A 19,470-nucleotide genomic window follows, 5' to 3' on the forward strand; every position below is an offset into this window, starting at 1 on the left:
AGAGAGAGAGAGAGAGAGAGAGAGAGAGAGAGAGAGAGAGAGAGAAAGGGTGAGAGTGAGGGAGAGGGAAAAAGGAATCGGCAGGAGAGGGCTTTATCAGATCCGGAGTTGAGCTCGGCACATTTCGGCGGTCGCATTACGGATTCGATGGCGTCGACTTCCCGATTATCTTCTCGCCGATCGGGAGAAAGCGTACCCCTAACGGCGGAAATTTACAATAACCACTCGTTTGCATACATCGATTACGCCAGGCGATCAGGCTCGCCCCCAATCCTGCGGACGCGCCCGACGAGAACCATGCCCGCGTCTCTCGAACGCGTTCCAGGCTCGTTTCCTTTCAATGTATTTCCATATCGATGCAATTAGCGGCGAGAGCAGCCGCGAGTGCATCGATAACGGCGTATCATAACTTCGCGTCGTCGGGGCTATGATTTGCCGCGATGGCGATAATTAGCGTGCGACGTGCGAGACCAAGTCCCAATCAGGAACGATCAGGTCGCGCTTCGCTCTCGGTACTTCTCGGCATCGTTACCGATCGTAATCGCGATCGGGGTGACCGTTCGCGTCAAGTCCCGCGCGTCATGTCGCTGCATATTAATTTGCATTAACCGTTAATTTATGCGCTACGCTGTTGCGAGCGCTTCGTTCTGTCGTCTCGCTCGATTCGTGTGTTCTGTAATTACGTTAATTTAGGAATATTTGCCGCATACTCGTTACAGTGCTTGTCACACTTAATTCCACGCGGGTCGTTAAAAAAGTAACCATACAATGGCCATATAGAGCTAAATAAATTTAGCAAAATCTCTATTACCGTATCTTAGAATCATCCTTTATTAGATTATTTATAACAATATAGAGTGTCTTTGTCGATTAGTCTTTGTTTGACAGTGCGCCAAAGTGTACTCTGCGAGCGATGGGTCCTTACACCAGCAAAGACTAAGTTGAACGGTTTCATTGTTGCTCGCACTTTTCTGCACGATTTCGCCAGAATCTGAAGGATTTTTAGCACTGATTTATTAGCCTTGATAAAACCTCAACTTCACTCTGGCGACAAGGCGAAGACAAGGCGACAGCCAAAGCAATGAACGCACAGCGACACATAAGGCGTTCGACGCAACGTTAAACAAAGACTAAACGACAAATCACTCTTTACTGTCACACTTAATTTAGTAAAGGATGATTCTAAAATATAGTAATGAAGATTTGGCTAAATTTCTGTTATCTTTTTAATTAGACCACGTGCACAGAAAAAATAACTCTGTTAGTGTAACTGAATTTTCTATTACTCGGGGACCAGAGGAAAAATTCGGATGTAGAAATAGAAAGGTTCTTATTCAACTGCAAGGAACTTTCTATTCAGCCAATTGCTTTCAGGTATCTCAACTCAGTTTTAACGCTATAACCCTAAACATCAAAAAGTTACGCGAATTTCAGGAATGATAATCTCGGAAAAATTGGTCTGGATAAATTTTTTACCCATGTTTGGCGTCCTAGGATTAATGAAGCTTAACGTTCAGACGAATGTTTTCGGTCACAGTGACAGAGATATTATTTACTTCTCAGTAAGTTTTTCGTCTAGCCTCCATTCAATTATCCGAACTGAAATTTTCTTTTTCTGTGCATTTTCTGAACGACCTATGCATCATGATTCTATCATAGGCATCAGAACGACGTTAGTTACTGCACGAAGATCCCGATTGTTGCCTGCACGTCGTAATGGAAGTCGACATGAATCGCTTCTTCGTGGGCGAGCGTCGTCGCGGTGGTCGATGATCGTCCATGTCATTTCGTTTCGGCGCAATTTCCGTCCTTAGGTCCCCGGCCGGCGCGATCATCTCAACTCATTCGCGAACTTTCTCCACGTTTGCTTTCACCCGTTCCGAAGGAATTCGAGGTGGCACGGCGTGGCGACCGCACGCGAATCGCGCGTGTTCTTCCTTTACCGGCTGCCGCCGAAACCCCGTCGAGTTCCTCCACTTTTCTCTCAAGAGAGTCCGTGCGTACCCTTTGCGTCGTGCGCGCATGAGATCTTCGTCTCGTGTCTGGTCAAGGTTGTATTCTTTTCTCTTCTCTTTCACAGAAAATCGGTGTAGACACGTTTTGCATTTTACCGAAGCAAAGGTGCACAGAACGTCATGATAATACCGTAACTGTGTTTGTGGTATTTATCGCCGGTCACTGGGTCAACGGGGTTGTAGAGGGATATTTACCACGCGCCAGGTCGCTCGTCTCTTCTGTCGGGTTAGCAAGAATCTTCGGAATTTTACGAAGAGCCAAGGTCGCTCATAAAGTTCGCTCCCACGCCTCCAGTCTATGGTTCTTAAAGTGTACTACGGCAGTGTACTACGATCGACCGAACGGTTATTATATCGTGGAATATGAACAGTGCTAAAGTGGGAGCGAGTTTTATTGTTGATGGAACCGTTACTGCGTTCTTTATTGTTAAGTGGACGATTAGAAGACGCGAATCCAAACGACGCGTGTAACGGTTGCAAGAATAGGTACACATACCACGTCATAACTTAACCTAACCTAGATCGAGAATTACACGCTTGAGATTGAAATCTGCATAAATAAGTTATGAGAGGTAGAGTTATAATAGCTTTGTCATTATAATAGTTGTAACCCATTGCATCGTATATATAAAATCGTACAATCTTTTGATCTAGAAAATGATATGGCATCCATGGCACCATATGTGCACGATGTGCCGTTGCAGAACGACAAACTGTTGTGCAAGTGTAATCAATGTAGCTGAAAATTCCAATGTGTAGACCTAGATACTTATTTTGAATTCTCTTTATCGATTAATAAGTGCCTCTAAATGTAATTAAACCTTCTTAAAGCACATTTATGGACTCTTTTATCGATAAAAGAATTCAGAATGAAGGCCATAGATAACAGAATTTTCCAAAAAAACATCTGAAAAGTAGGTCGTTCTTGAGATGTCCTCGAGACATTTTTAGGATATTCAGTTGCATGGCGAAGTTAAAGTTCGAGAAATTAGTGTGCTGTATGTTGCTGCAATCGTGATTTATTATTTAATGGAGTATTGACGCGAAGTGGATTGAATTCTCGTGATAAACCGATGGATACTTTACGACAGGTGGACATATAACGGAGAACACGCGGAGCTTTAGAGCAATAAAAATATATTTAGAATCGCGGAAAAAGAGGCAAAGAAATATAACGTTTAGTTGAAGGTTCAGTTTCTTTTCACGTCGCGTTCACGTTTGTGTCTGTTAATTCTGAGAGCGAAGGGCTCATTACCGCAGGAGAGAGAAATCGTCGCGATCCTTAGGGGCGATCGTATTATCGCGCGAACGGCAATTATTTCGGGGAAAGTCTTTCTCGATCGGGTCGTCGCTAACAGCGCTTCCTCGCGAATTACTAAGTTTCGCGGCAAATTGGCGGCTTGGCAGACTTGGGCCGAATGTCGTTAATGCGCGCGACGTCGCACGAAAGTTACATAAACGGCGGCATTAATAACGCCACAGTTACCGACCACTAGCAATAATTCACGACGCTTAACGGCAACGCTGGTGCTCGCTGCAAAATTGACTCTCGCGCTGGAATTTTGAGCCCCTCTCACCGGACGAACTTCCGGCTGATATTATTAAAACACACACCGTATTTTGTCGCGATTATTTATTTTGCGATTATAATATCTCCCCCGCTCGCACTTCGCGCGAGCCGCCGGTGGTGCGTGCTTTTAATTAAATTCCGCGCGTCTGCGAATAAATTTTCATATCCCGCGCCCGAGCCGCGTTATATATATATACGCATGTATCAACGATCCACACTGGCGGCTTGGATAATTCGCGAGAAGCTTTTTTCCAAGCGGCGTTTCAATCCCGCTTTAAACGATACAGTCGCGCTTTAAACAATAAACTGATTAATTCCCGCCGAGCTCCCGATCCAGACTAATGGCCGTGTGACGTGTGACAGAGAGAGAGAGAGAGAGAGAGAGAGAGAGAGAGAGAGAGAGAGAGAGAGAGAGAGAGAGAGAGAGAGAGAGAGAGAGAGAGAGAGAGAGAGAGAGAGAGAGAGAGAGAGAGAGAGAGAGAGAGAGAGAGAGAGAGAGAGAGAGAGAGAGAGAGAGAGAGAGAGAGAGAGAGAGAGAGAGAGAGAGAGGGAGAGAGAGAGATTTTCCCCATTTAATCTGCCAATTCTCGGGCTTGGCTGCTGTAACAACTTCACAGAAGAGATCTTTTTTTTCCCTCCATCCTTTTGCTCAGGACACAATGATGGATTGCGGAGGGGACGGTGGAGGTTTGGAGGACTTCGTCGACTTGGCCACCGATATCACGGATAATTCGCCCACCATACGAGGTAATTTACTTCTTATTTGACTTTAAGGAGGTTGTAAGACAAAATGAATTTGTCAAGAGTTCATTGAAACTTGCTCTGCATATAAAGTGAAGTATTATTTAACTGCTGTGCAATTAGAAAAAGTTTGGTCATTTGAGAGTTGAGATATTTCAAACTAAAGTTGTCACTTTATTATACGTGTCCCTCTGGCGTGCTATTTTTAATTTCTATTTTTAATTTCTTATAAACTCTCTCTAAGATTAGAATCTTAACGAAACTGCTACAATATTAAAGATAGAAGACTAATGTATCGACATTATATACAAATTTCAGTTACTGAAAAAGGTTTTGTTTGGAAAATATAGCAATGAAAAGTTTATAATCTATAGTAATACTTGCGTGATACACACGTATACACATTATTTTATTTTATTTATTTAAACACTTCTTTTTATAATATCTGTGCATCTCTATTAGATTAACTGATGGACAAATAAAGCATTAATAAAAAAAACAAAAGAATATTTTTCGTATTTGTGATATGTGCATACATTTATCTCAACTTTATTCGAAATTATAAAATATTAAATAGAAATAACTTATAAATGTAATTTTAATAAAATATTAAATATTAAATATTAAATAGAAATAACTTATAAATGTAATTTTGTTCGATAAATAAGTAAGTTTATGAATGCCCTGATGCGTCACTGACAATACGGCACTGAGTCTTAAAACTTCCTTAAGCACAGGCCTCGTAAACAAATCATGGTGACTGAACTACGGTAATCTCCGTAATTTGATACGATATCTCCAGCGATGTCGTGCACGTAATTACAAGTTTTCGTTTGGTCGATTAACTAATTTTTCTCGACTCGGAATTCAAGTAATAATACGCGATTCATGATTTGCTTACTCGCCAGTGCGTACTTTTGTGTCTGTTTTGTGTTTTGATTTATGTGGATATAACATAATGTGCATATGATACGTTGCGCACGTGCGACGGGCTTTAATGGTTGAAACATGCATAATGCGGATTACGAGCGCCACGATAATTACGTTTGCGCGTTGCGTCAGTTCTCCCTCTGATTATTCCTGATTACATTGTTGCTTAATTACGTCGTAGAGCATGCACATATCTCCGTACACACATACCCGCGTCCTCCATCCTCCTCCTCCTTCTCTTCCTCTTCTTCCTGGGTATTCACGGTTCTATCGTGTTTCCCGCGGGACGGAGTCGGGTCGAGTTCGCTCGCGAATACGAGAAATTTGGCTTCCCTTTAAAGCACCGACGCAAAGTGGAAATGTTTTACGACGGTCGTAAGGGCGTACCTGCGCTACCCCCGGCAGGATTCTCGCGCCCCAGAAAATCCTAGCTCGCGCGTACCCGTTGAAAAATGTCTCGGCCGTGTTTCCTATAATAACGCCGGGAGCTGGCTGCCTTTTTCCCTCGGCGCTCTCGACGAGCGTGAGAATTTTCACGCTAATTTTTCCATTTCCCAGCGATACGCCGGGGCTCTGGAGGCGCGAATGCGACGTAATTAACGATTGAGTAGGAATCACGGAGCGAATTTCCGACGATGGATAGGTAGTAATTGAGCACGCGGATCTGTCGTTCCATTTTTAGCAAGATTCTACTAGCGGTGAAATATGCATGTATATGTAACGCATAAGGAGAGTGACGCGAAAATAATTAAATATAATAAGTACCGCGATGTCTTCTCCTACGCTTTTCGCTTTTCATGCGTAAAAGTTCGCTGCTATTTGTATAAAATGCTGTTCAATTAACTCGCCGAGCGGCGCGATCTTCGTGAGTCTCGGACCGATTAAAACTTTTACTAAGGTACAAATGACGCGGATGTCCGCGTAATAGCGCGAGCGCGCAACTTTGTACCCGTATTTATTCCCGCGTTGCGAGTGGGCCATTAAAATTTATTAGGTCGGCGTCGTTAATCACGGAATATATAAGTCGAGCGCGCGCGTGTATCGCTCAGGAAAATAACTTCGCGTCACCGCTTATGGTCGTTTGGCCGATCCTCCTGAAATATGAATTCTCTATGCTAATGCCAGGCATTCTGCTGTGTACGTACAGCTACAGGAATTTCCATTCACCGGCGAGAATTATGAGCTCCCCCGGCGGAGCAATTTCAGACGGTATCGTCGAATAATATAAATCGTAACGCGAGTCGTAAAAGCGGATGTAAACAAATTTACGGTCGTCACGATGACGTCGAGCGATCGGCTGATAAAAGTTAATTCGCTATATACATAGTTTCGCGCGATAACACGCCGTATTATTATCGAGGATGAACGACGAGCACTTGGCCGCTTTGTGGTTATCATGAGTCACGCTCAAGTGTCCGTGCGAAATAACCTCGTCATTTTGGCCGGGGGGATAATTGTTTGTTCGTAAGATAAACGAAATAACGGGAATACGCATTGTGCGACATTTTGTGCGCCGGTTTTTAACGGGAATTTATCAGATTATTTAGCATTTTTTGTGCTACATTTCATTACATTTTCAGCGAGTCTTTAATATCGATGGCGATGTCGTTGTAGCTTTTGTCATTTTCTATGGCCTCTTTAGCTTTTCCCTAGAAACAAACGATTCGCGCGCGCGGTTCGTTCATTAGACGCCTTTCAGTCCCTTTAAATCGTCGCTTAACCTAACTCAATCTAATACCGTCTCGCTAGGTACTGTAGTGAAACAGGACATTTAAATGCGGGTATCCCTGTGGGAACGTCCGGCAGAAAGAGTCGCATTAGAGCATCTTCTGGGGAAGGAGAGAAAGGTGGGGAGCAAGAGAGAATGAGAGAGAGAGAGAGAGAGACGGTCGAAAAAAGAAGAATCAACGAACTCGCTCTCGACTGGTCCAGACTTTTCTATTACCGTCAAGAAGAAAGAATGAGAGAGAGGCACGACTCGTAACGTACGCCTGCCTGTCTGAAAAATCGAACGATTGAATGCACTCACAATGTCGAAGAAAAAGTGTGGGAATAACGCGTACGTTTGGTATAATTTGTCCATATGTATACACACATACAAATATTTTTTGACTTTTTTGACAGTTAAAAATTCATTTGTGGGATATAAAATTTAGGTATTATTTATAGATACCTAAATTTAGATAAAATTTAGGTACACAGAAATGCACTTTGTATTCCACAAATAAATTCTCAAGTATTTTTTTTCAGTACAAAATCGTCAATCACGTTTCAAGTACACGATTTTTATCGCGTTAATTACAAAAATTCGTGGCTCTTGTCGCATCATCGAGAAAATTCGCCGACTCTCTATTCGCGAGGCAAACAGTTCGTATAACTTTTCGAACGCGCACTTCGTTATTTCATCATCAACACAAGTAATTATATTTGCAATATATTCGATCAAAATTTGCATAATTACAACTTTAATTATCGCCTTGCGTACCGCGATATCTTCTCACTGGAGCCCCGGACTCGAACATATAATTTAATCGATCGCCACCTACCGATCGAAATCGCTCCCGTTCCCAGGAACAGGTATATCGAAGTTACCCTCGTCGGGCGACCTTTCCGCTCGCGTAAGGGTGTGCGAACGGCGAGTAGAGTGCATGTACACGACACACCGTCACGTGAAGCGGCCACGCACTCACATATATACACACACACGCGCGCGCGCGCGCGCGCGAGCGGACGAGGGAGATGAGAAAGAGGAGAGACTCGTGCGAAATTCGGCGATTCGAAGGACGGATATGACGGGATGGGTTTCGGGTAGTGCGCGACAGGTAGTTCCCGTGGGACGTTTATGGGGCAGGATTCCCACAGGACCGAGCCGGCTCATCGAATCTAGTCCGGTTGTTACAATAACGCGGTTTCTCTTTTTCACTCTCTCTCTTTTTCTCTTTCTCTCTCCCAGTTATTGTCGTTGATTCGGCGCGAGACGACTTCGTCGTCGTGGGCCTTTATCGCGACAGAGGCGCATCTGCGACGTCTCTCCTTTTCGGGAGAAATCTCAATGCCCAACATCCGGCGGGACTTAACGAGGCAGCCCCTCCCCCGGCAGCGCGCAGGGTGAAATCGCCCCCTCCGACGAACGTTCCCAGAACGGACTTCTGTAACCGCCTTATCTTATCCCGACATGTTCTCGATACGCGCGAGTACGATGTACTTTATGCGAGCCGACGATGAAGATTGAAGATTACAAGGCACCGGCTCGAATGTAACAAAGCGACGTAATTTGAGAGCGACACGACCTCCGTTATTATGTCGATAACAACCTGTTATTAGTCTTAAATATCAATTTCGTCTCGTGTACGTGGATTATCCTAGGTCCGTGTCCCGGTCGTTGGGCTTTTATTTACGAGTACTTCCATCCGCCTGAGATCGATTTATCCTCTCGCCGACGAGTAATATCCTCCCTCCGAAAGGGAGCCGTCTTATAATCCCCAAGTCGATCCCCCGCATTGGCAAATAATCTCTTGCCGTTTGCAACATTGCGCAGATGCCGCCGAACGGTTATTGACGCTGTTAGGCGTGGACGACGGCGACAACGACGATCTCGTATCTTCGTCCGAGGATGAGGGTGTCGAAGTGGACATCGATGAGCTCGAGGACGACGACGAGGAGACGGGGAACACCAAGTTGCTACATCACCTCGCGGCTTCCCTCGCCCAGGAGCTCAAGTATTCCAGCACACGGTCCGTCGCGTCCACCTCTGGCAGAACGGCGCATCGAAGTCCGACGCGCAGCGTGGAGATGCTGCAGGACACGAGCTACCTCGAGCGCGGTTGCCTCCAGGACCAAGCGGAGCCGAAAGTGGTCGCGCCTGTTCATCATCAGGTCGACTTCTTCGCCCGCAGCGAGCAATTACTCGACGAGCGGAGCACCGTCGGCCGCACCAAGTTCCTGAGCTTCGACGGCTTCTGCCAAGATCGCCAAGAGCCGCTGCACAGCCGGTCGTTCGAGCCGAAGGACACGGCGAGTCACGCTTTCTCCGGCTACATGTGTCTCGATCAGCGTCTCAGAACGCAAGACCAGGACGCTGCGCAGCCTGGCAAGTACTTTGCTCATCAGCAGGAGCAGGATACCGATTCTTGGACGGCTGGATGGGACGCCTGCGCCAACGAGGCGCTCCGATACCTCGTCGAGGACGAGGGTCTGCCGCTTCATCATCCCACGGTCGTCGCCATGAAGAATCACCTGGATCTGCAGAGGGAGCGGGCTTTCGCTCAGCACACCGGCTACACGGAAGCCAAGTCGCAGGATATGAACCTGGCTCTGGATTGACTCGATCGATGAAGCTCCGGGATCCAGGTAGTGAACGATTATTACAGATTACTTCTCTCATGACGCGTCGTCATCGTCGAGAAACTTTCCCATCCGAGTGAGAGATTGTGAGAGGGAGATGTTCTCCGGAGAAAGAGTCTCGAGTAAATTAACTTTATTATTTAAATTAATCGATCGTACATATCTCCCTTTTTCTCTCTCTCTCTCTCTCTCTCTCTCTCTTACACACACATACATACACGACAGAACGCGAACACGTTTGCGCAAGGTTCTCTTCGCTTTCTTACTTTTCTACCGAGGAAGAGTCCAAATATTTTTCCGAGAGTCGTTATTTGTATTCGACGTCCGGGTCAAATAATTTGCGAGCGATCCGCTTTCCTCAATTTTGCTACTTGTTTTACCTTTGTCGAAATATTATCGTTCGCGGATATCGCGCAGTGCGCTCGATAAGTGTCACAAGTTGACATCGTTTCAGATGTACATTTCGAAATGTTGACACCATCAATGTGAACGTAGTTTTACACTTGACTTCGATATGGATCGATTTTCTCCCGATACAGTTTGTGACATAGTTTCAATGAGAACCGATGGTTCAATGAGAGTGTCGAAAGCATGAAATTGAAAGTATACATCGACTTCATTCTTCGACAACTATGATTTCGAGCGCGTTCATACGCTGGATCGATATGCGCGCTGTTTTTCCTTCGTCAGGAGGTCGAGAATCTCGCGGAGCTCGCAGACGAGCGCATTAATCGAGTATTAAGATTCCTTTCGTGGTCCCCTCCTGTTTCAGAGGAGCGACTAATTTCTCGCGACGCTCCTCTGCGATGATTGGGAGATGGCTTCGGAAGCCATTAAGAGAAAAGATTTCCGACAATTAGAATCATCGAACGAGGTAGGAGAACGTCCGGTGAATCAGAATTAGCTACTCGTAGAACAAATTTCTAGGTTAGTTTATCATAAGTGAAGAAAAGATGAGCGACAAAGTTTACGGGCAGGAGAACGGGCAGTGTTATAAAGTATTTGTTACAAGAGAGGGACGTGAGATAAGCATCGGTGATCGCCGGCAAAGTATTGCGGAAATGTCGCTTTCGATTATCAAAAGGGTCACGCGCGTCTGGACTCTATGTTTTTATATAAATAATAATGTCGACCTGATACAAATGACGCTTGGAAGTAAATTTATTCGCTTACTTGTACAAATTTTATTTTAATGTCAACGATCCATTTCTGGGCGTTGTATCAAAAAAATCGTTTTGACATCCGGATGATCTTTTATGAATCGCTACATTTTGTCGGCGACTACGCGCGAAGCGATTTGCGAGTCGGCTCGCACACGAAAGGGGAGAGAATTGGCTACACAGTGTCGACAATAGCAAGGAAACGTTTCAGCCCCGAAAATGCATGTATATAATTCGGATTAGGCGAGAGACGAAGACAGCTCAGCGACTAGGTAGGGACTTATTCGGCCGTAGATCAGTGAATTATCATTTAGAACGAACGATCATCGTTCCTCGTATACGACGAATGGATCAGGATCGCACCACGTCGCTCCGACGTTCGATCAATCCGGTATTAATGAATAAAGAAGAAAAAGAACGGAGGGGGAAGTGAAATAAAAGCGATCCTCGCGAGTGATTCAGGATCGACGGCCGACCTCGATCGTGCGTCACTTGTCGGAGGGACCTGTATGTCGTGATCGATCGCGTGGAAAGGACCGAAGGATACGAAACGAATCGCCGGGCATTTTTCCAGAGCCCGTCTCTTCTTTTTTTGCTCGCGGGAGGCGATCGGCATCCTGCTTCCGTCGAATTGGCGGGTACTTTCCGCGCGATCGATCGGTAACGAGCGCGTAATCTCTGTACATATGTATGATATCGTTTTAACTTATACACACAACACTATTGTTACTTTTACAATAAATCATTGTAGATAACATTGACCACACGCAGTAAATAAACGACCGCTAAGTTAATTAAGTCCGCCGTCTCGTTCTCGTCTTTCCACTCCTTGAACGTGTCGCTCGTTTCTCATCGCCGGGTATGCGCCTTTGATCCGTCGCCAAGAGCTACACTCGTGTGCATCTTTGGAGGACTTTGACACTTCGGTTGCTCTTGGATTAATTTTAATTAGGGCTCGTCGAGATATCTCGCGAAAACTCTGAATCCGAGACGCTCTCGAAGCAGGCATTGTCGCGCCCGATGTTGTATCTCGCGTGGCGCTGTCAATATGGAATATGTAACGTTTTTCTAATAAAAACAAACATGTGTGGACAACTATCAGCTCTGTGACGTCAGCAGTCAGCGCAACGAACAACAACAAATGCTGAGAAACCGAATCGCATGTTACTAACAACGTACTCTTTTCTCTCTATTCTCTATTCTCTCAAGTCGTCGGCGAGGTTTACGCCAGAAAGGCGACGTTCGTCCTTTTCCTGTCGTCACAGCGTAGCCGCCTCAGCCGCGATTTCTCGGGTGGAGCAGGGGAAACACACGTACGTGTGTATCATGCGTATATTTCATGCGAGGGACTCCAAGACGCGAAACGACGAGGCTGCGGAAGCGTTAAGAAACTGCTGTTCCGACGCCCTTCAGACGTTCCCGTAGCAACGGTTCACGAGACGCAGAGGGCCCGTTGGAAGGGCCGTGTACGAACGTTGTGCCGGTGAATCTGGCACGCGACCAAGCTCCAGAAGAATCGTGCACCTTTATCGGGGACGTTCGTCGGTAGGGATCTCTACGCCAATGGGGCATCTGGTGTCGGTTCGTAGCACATGCCATGCATCTGCTCCGTCGAGGTACTTTTGTTGTCTTCGACATTCGTCCGGCGAAAATAAGCCGGGGGCAGCCCCGGACTGCTGTTACCAGGAGAATCTATGTGCTTTCTTACCGGCCCTCGCGATTCACCAAATGATCGCTGACCTCCTGGCGGCGTCTCCTCGCGATCCCTCCCGCGCGATCGCGGCAGACCCGGCGCCTCTCGTAGAAGAGGACGAATAGGCGAGAGGAAAATGGCGACGACAGTCCGGCTCGAGGAACATGGTGACGGTCACTTGATTATGTGGCCGGCATGACAATATCGAAGTATATAAAATATAAAATGAATATTTATGACTGATCGAGGACGATTACGAAATCGTTTCCGATGAAACGCCGGCGCTACCGCCGGCATTACCGGGGTTCTCGCGCATTAATCAAACTCTCGGTTAAAATATCGCAAGAATTAAAGTTTTAATCAAGGATAACCAGCGTAACGACATTTCTCTTACGTAATGCTGACGCAAGTCTTCGATCGCGGACAGTCTTCGATCGAGATTGATACAGTCGATCCTGAGATCTTGAAATCTTCTTGGGCGAGAAACGCAAATTTCTCTCATCTGTCAAGTTCAAATTCACACACGCACACACGCGAAGCAAGTTTGTCTCTTGGGCCGCTTTCGCAGCCTCTACGGATGTTTGGATACGCGTGAGTAGTGATAAGCACACGCACACCGCTCTTGCAAAGTGCGGCCACAGTTGCTACGACAGTGGATTCTTTGTGACATTTGAAGTAAAGTTAATCATGAAAAATTGATATTGGGATGAATAATGTAATACTTACAAAGGCGTGAATCTGCATAAATTGAACTCGATTGCGCGCGATGCCATATATCGCTTCTGATTTTATCCATTTAAATGTCTGTTTCTTTTTGATCTATTTTGATCTGTCGAGACGCAAATTAGCCGTAATGCGTTTGGATGCGTCACAATTTGCGAATTTGCATGGAATTACCCTTGGATCTCGTTGCGCGTGTGTGTCATGTCTCGTTTCCGATAAATTTAATCACGAATGTCCGTTCATCGAAACATCACTTTTCTCCCTCAGGGCTAAGATACGCAGCACAAATGACAATCGATAGCGATACGCGCTGCTACAACGCGATCCCATGATGAACCAACGTCGACGGTTTCACGTCCTCTCTTCTCGTCCCCGCCGACCGAACACATCCTGCCGCTCGGGACGAGAAGCCCTTGTGGTTTTTTGACTTTTTTTTTACACCACATGAAATCGTCTCGGTGTTTTTTGGACGCGCTGGGCCAGCGCGGGGCGACGGAGAAGGGGGTGCACACGGGCCCGCGAAGGGGAGAGAACAGCTGTCCCGGGTGGTAACCGTCAGGTGGTATCCCGCGCTCGTCAGCTGCGGGGGTGAGAACACGAAAAAAGGGTTGAGGACGTTGCGCCCGGCCGTTGCATTCCGCGGGTCACGTTGATCGGAAAATCGACGTGTTCAATACCCGTGCGACCTCGTGACGCAACGCCGGACTGTGGAATTTGCGCATTATTATTCTTTAAAAAAGGCCGACCCACGCAGAGTGATGGAATCGCTCTATTACTGAAAAGCGAGCCTCTATAAACATCCACACTTCTACATCCATACTTCTACATAATACCTAGACTGTTATCAGATATGCTCGGACATGATGCACAGGTAAGTCCCGTCGCCATATTTGGGAAAGGCAAAATGAACATATGCAAGGTGTGAAAAAAGGGCTCAAGACTTAAAAAGCGTATGGTATATACGAAACAAAGGAAGCAGCTCATGATATAATGAGCTGCGGCTTCAAAGTGGATCGAATTGAATCGATACGTGTTTTCCCGAAATATGATTGTATCAGGAAAAAGATGTTTGGTATTTGTAAGTATAATCATATAGTGAAATAATTACTATAAATTATGATCAAGAAAATGATCTTTTTAATTTATTGTTTTACTGTTATGTTAGTGATAATAACGTTACATATAAGTCATTACTACCATTTTCGTGTTAGAATAATAAAAAATATGCTTAAGGCTAAAAATAACTATAATTTTAATTTGATCAATTATTTTTTTTCATACCCATCACTATTTGTAGCTTACATTGATTTCTCGGCCGTGGATATTGTGTAGAAGTCCGTGAAATATTTTCTTCTATTTTTTCTTCGTGTAGCTCTCATATCGGTCATGCTGAGAGCTCACGTAGCATAATTAGTCGACGGTGTCAAGTAAAAGGCAGTGTTACGTTTTCCGTTACTTTACAGACGTTAAATCGGAGACTAGTGATCTCATACGATCCTCAGGTGAATTTTTCATTAATTTCCTTCGGTCTTACGTGACGTACTCGTTGCACGCTGCGCTGAGAACTTATACAGCCACCGGTAATGGAGCCACCCGACGCAATTCATTAAGAGAGATACCGCGGATCGTATTTTAACAGATCGTAATTTAACAGATACTCGTACTTCAGTCACTTACGTATAATTGCGTTTTATCGTATCAACTTGTATTTCTCCTCGCTCGAAGTCCTCTTTCTTCATCTCTCTTTTGTGGCAACAATAAATTGTTTCTTCCCTTTCTCCTGCTCTCTCCTTGTCTTCTTCACTTCGCTTCGTGCTACCTTGCCTTAACGGCGGTTTGATCTTGATAAAACTACGGTAATTCGCGAGGAGAAACACAAACGAGGCGGAAGAATTATTTATTATCAGCCCGGCGAGAGATAACTTCTTCATTGAAGACACCTGCGAGCTTCGTTTATAGCGGCGGCTCGAGGTGAGTTATGCGTGCAAACGGCCCGTTACAAGCCGCAGATAACGAAGAGATTTTAAACGAAATGCCACACGCGTGCCACACGCATGCACGCACCCGTGCACGCAAGCATGCACGCACGCAAGCGATCTTTCCGGCCGTGAAACTTGATTGCCGTTTGCCGTTTTAATAATGATCAACAACAAGACTGCGCTCTCGCCCCTTGTCATGGATGACGCGACTGATTTCGAGAGAGAGAAGGCGGAGAGAGAGGGGGAGAGAGAGAGAGAGAGAGTCTCTTTCCTCTTCGCTCATCGCATTGTTTATTTCTAACTTGCACGTCGTGGACGCGTAGAAGCGTGCGCGACTGTAAATTTTGCAATGAATCAATCTCAGCGCGCCGACTCGCGTATGCCTCACGCGTTTTTATCGATGCGCAGAAATCGCTGTTTTCCCGACGCGATCGTTAATTTGTGCACGCGCGCAGGAATTCTCATATTTAGAGGTGCATTATCGTCGGGGTCGTGCCGAGATCCACGAGCTCTCGATTTAGAGGCGAAAGGTGTTCAGCACGAGCCTCACGTCGTGCCTCATGTCGTTTCTTCCGGGCAGCTGCCGCTATTTTTCGAAAATAAAGGTGGGCCCCGCCGTCTGTCCGTCCGCCACGTGTAAAAGGTCTGTCTCTCTTTCTCTATTTCGCTACGTCGGCTTTTTTTCAACTTTAATCAATCGTCTTGATTATTCGTCCCCGCCGACAGACAGACAGACAGACAGACGGACGGACAGACAGAGAGAAAGAGAGAGAGAAAGAGAGACAAAGAGGCACATACGTACGTCATTAGACGCGCGATTCCACGATCGTGTAAAATTAACGACGCGGGCACACGATTGTCGTCGAGGGCGTTACTCGTTGGGGCCCGATCTCCTCCGCACGGTTAGTAGATTCTGCGTTAGCAGATGTATACTTCCGGCAGCTGTGAAAGTGGTGTGCGTGTCGTGCGTTCTTTATGCTTGCACGCGCCCTCGACGCACGCGGCGAGACAATACGCGCCGATTGGCCATTAAGGTCCGCATCTGGCGGATTTCGGTGAAGGAGCGTCGATTTTCCGCGCTCCGGTGTCGATCGGACGGAAAATGAAATTCTGCGTTTGCGCATTTGCCCCCGTTTGCTCTTCCTTTTTTTCTCATTTTTGCGACCTCTTCTTTGCGAAGTTCCTATCACACTAGCGACTGTCGATCGATGATTGTAAAGTGGAGTATTGTCTACTTGGCAGTCACTGATCTCAATCAGTGACCGCTTTGCTTCAATCTATAATAAAGTGGTCGCTAATCTCCAATCGCAAATGCAATTCAATCGACAATCGCTAGTCTGATGCCGGCTTTGCGATCGCTTCCGACTCGATCTCGCGACTGCGAATCTCCCGATTCTTCTCCGGATGTCCTGAACGCGATCGTTTCCCGGTCGTTTCGCCGAAATCTGCAATATTTTCTCACGGGCCGCGCCGTGCCCTGGCGACGACGTTCTGGTCGGTTCTCTCTCGCACGGCAGATGGATGCGCAAAACAACGGCCGTTCATTATACGCAAGGAAAGGCGGAACTTCTTTTAATATCTTCCATCTTCTTGATGCACGGCATGCTGCGACCAGCTGTGCGATGCACGGACCTTTTTCCGCCACTGCAGCTTCCGAGACATTTTTTTGCAAAGCGGCCCCCGCCGAACGAAGTCTTCGAGAGTAGTCATAAATAAATTTTACAGTGTACACCGCATTAAGTCGCGACGCCCGTTGAATTATGAGCGGCGCATAATTAATTTCGCTTGTTTTTTTCCCTCCTCCCCCGCCCCACGTTACATTGTCATTCCGCTTCAGCCGCGATCGAATAACGAACGTTATTCGTTAAGCCAGTATCAGACTACCGACTGCACAGGCCGACTCGACTGGCGACTACGATTGCCGATTCGAGTCGGTCAATGCTAAAACGTAAAAATTGTTTATATACGCTACTCAAACATTACAATGCATATACTTTTGATATTTTTGATACTTACGATTGGCTACGACTCGAGTCCGAATCAAAAAATAGACTGAAGTCTCGCCAGTCGGCCGATCCAGTCAGTCGGCGCCTTGCTGTAATTGGTCGGCAGTCGGTAGTCTGATAGTCGGGCCTAAGTCCTCTCGCGCGTCAGCTCCCGATATAAAATGGCGATTAGTCGGTGAATTCGCGTCGACCGGCAATCGCGGTCGGTTAATCGCGAAAGAATTCACGTAGATTTCCGCACGGAGGACGAATTGGCGAGCTGCAAATCCTGCGTTCGCGTTATCAAGAATCGCTCGCCGGAAGGAAACGCGAGATTGCAATTAATCAGAAGAAAAGAGTAAATTAGAACAATACACCCAATTATTGACATTCTCCTCAGTCAATGACATTCTGGAAAAATCTGGTATGGCTTGGTTGTTCACAATTTTTGTTGCAAAGTTCTCTTTTCGAATCGTCGAGTCCAAATAAGAACTTTAATTTCTTTTTAACTACAACGCGCTCAATGACTAATGCCCATTTCTACCAAATTTGGTTAACTTAACCGGCTGGTTTTTCCAACGAAATTGACCAATCGTATCTATCTGACTAACGAAAAATATTATTGATCAATTCCATTGGAATAACCAACCAGTTAAGTTAACCAAAGTTGGTAGAAACGGGCATAAGAGATTTTTCTTCAATGGCTAAGGGAAACATGAATAATTGAATGTTTTACCGTAACGTATCGACATAACTGAGCGTCATGCAACTATTTCGCGAATCGATTTGTAGAATTATGTGTCAAGGACCATACGACTTTACACGAAAACAATTACTTTATGGTAAAAATTACTGTAATCTATGGTAAAATTCTGTAATCAAGAATTTTATGGTAAAATTCTGTAATCAAAGAAAAACGTTCTGCAGTAACTTATCATCCTTTCATGTCACATGTATTATTTATATTCTAACAAGCTATTTATATTCTAAATGTGTGCTATTAAAATAATTTGCTATTTTTTAACAAAATTTATTGCGTTTTTTTTTTTTTTAACAAAGTAGACTTTACTGACGGTCCATTTTTCTGCACTGCTGGAAACATGGCGAAATTGAAAAGAATTTATATGGAAAAAAGAGGACTATAATAGTCTCTCCGCGTACCCTGTAATTTGACGCATGACGACCGCTGGCCGAAAACACGGGGTTTCTTCGGGGCGAAAGGAGATCGTCTGCGGGTTACGCAACTGCGGGATCTATCGCACATCTGCATCTACGTATGGGTTTGTCTGTGTGCGTATCTGCCGGTCGCGGCGCGGTTCATGGACGGGCCAATTCAGCCAATTTACTCGATTCCCCAGGCACTGCCACAATGGACCGACGCGACGGTGGCCCCTATGGTGGTCGTCATGCTCGCCACGGTGGGCCCGGGCGTCTCCTCTCCTGTCTTCGACATGAGCCGCGCGGAACGCAGACATTTTGAATTAAACACGCGTCATTTCAGACGCCCCCGCGCGCTCACGTTGTCCTCGCGATTCCACTCGACGATTTCTCTCTCTCCCTCTCGTCCGAGGCGCGCTCTGAACGTGCACACCTCGCGGCACAATGAAAAGTTTAAAGTTGTCGTTTGTGTTTATCTAAGGTCGCCCGTATCTCGCACCGCCGTCGGGGAGAAGTTAATTCCTCTTTGATAAAGCGCGACATGCCGATTGTAATTTTTATTTGTTCACACGCACTCTCTCCCCCTGCCTCTTATCCCGCGATGCGACTGTTTCGTTACTTTGCATTTCGTGCAAAGTAGTTTCATTTTATCGTTCCGCTTTCCGCGCGATGAAACAATGCTGGAGAAGAGATTCACGAGCCTTGTCCGCGCGTCCGCGCATCAACCCTGAATGATTCGTCGTAACTGAAAAAAGAAAAAAGAAATAATGATACGGAAGTGAGCGTTATAATCTGTCCGTTAATTCGTAATAAAGGAAACCACCGGGTGACGTAGCGCGCCAGAATGAGCGGTTGCACAATCGAGCGCGTTATTAACTTCTCACTGAAAACGTGATCGCGCACGAAGAACTGTAATAACATCGTAAATGTGTACAAAGCAGCCCGTAAACTCAGCCGCGCGTGTATCGATCGGAAGTGAACGTCGTAGACGACTACAAACGACGATAACGATAATATATAACGACGATGATGACGACGACGCTACATTCCTGGCGCGACGATCCCAAGATTAAGTGGTATCGCGAAAAATCCGCGGCATGCTGGAAAATCGCAAGAGAGAGAGAGAGAGAGAGAGAGAGAGAGAGAGAGAGAGAGAGAGAGAGAGAGAGAGA

The 19,470-nt window shown here is 45.9% G+C and overlaps 1 protein-coding gene across 1 annotated transcript in view; it reads left to right on the plus strand.

The window, feature by feature from the left end:
- Positions 1-11,558, plus strand: part of LOC116843831 — a 19,630-nt gene extending 8,072 nt beyond the window's left edge. The window contains exons 2-3 of the mRNA XM_032814630.1: positions 4,239-4,332; positions 8,795-11,558. Of these exons, the coding sequence (XP_032670521.1) occupies positions 4,239-4,332; positions 8,795-9,579 (879 nt within the window). The 3' untranslated portion in view covers positions 9,580-11,558. The remainder of the gene's footprint in view (positions 1-4,238; positions 4,333-8,794) is intronic.
- Positions 11,559-19,470: the final 7,912 nt, after the last annotated feature.

Source organism: Odontomachus brunneus, unplaced genomic scaffold (assembly GCF_010583005.1).
Source record: "Odontomachus brunneus isolate Ranch 3 - 2012 unplaced genomic scaffold, Obru_v1 Obru_scaffold_036, whole genome shotgun sequence".
Classification (NCBI taxonomy): Eukaryota; Metazoa; Arthropoda; class Insecta; order Hymenoptera; family Formicidae; genus Odontomachus; species Odontomachus brunneus.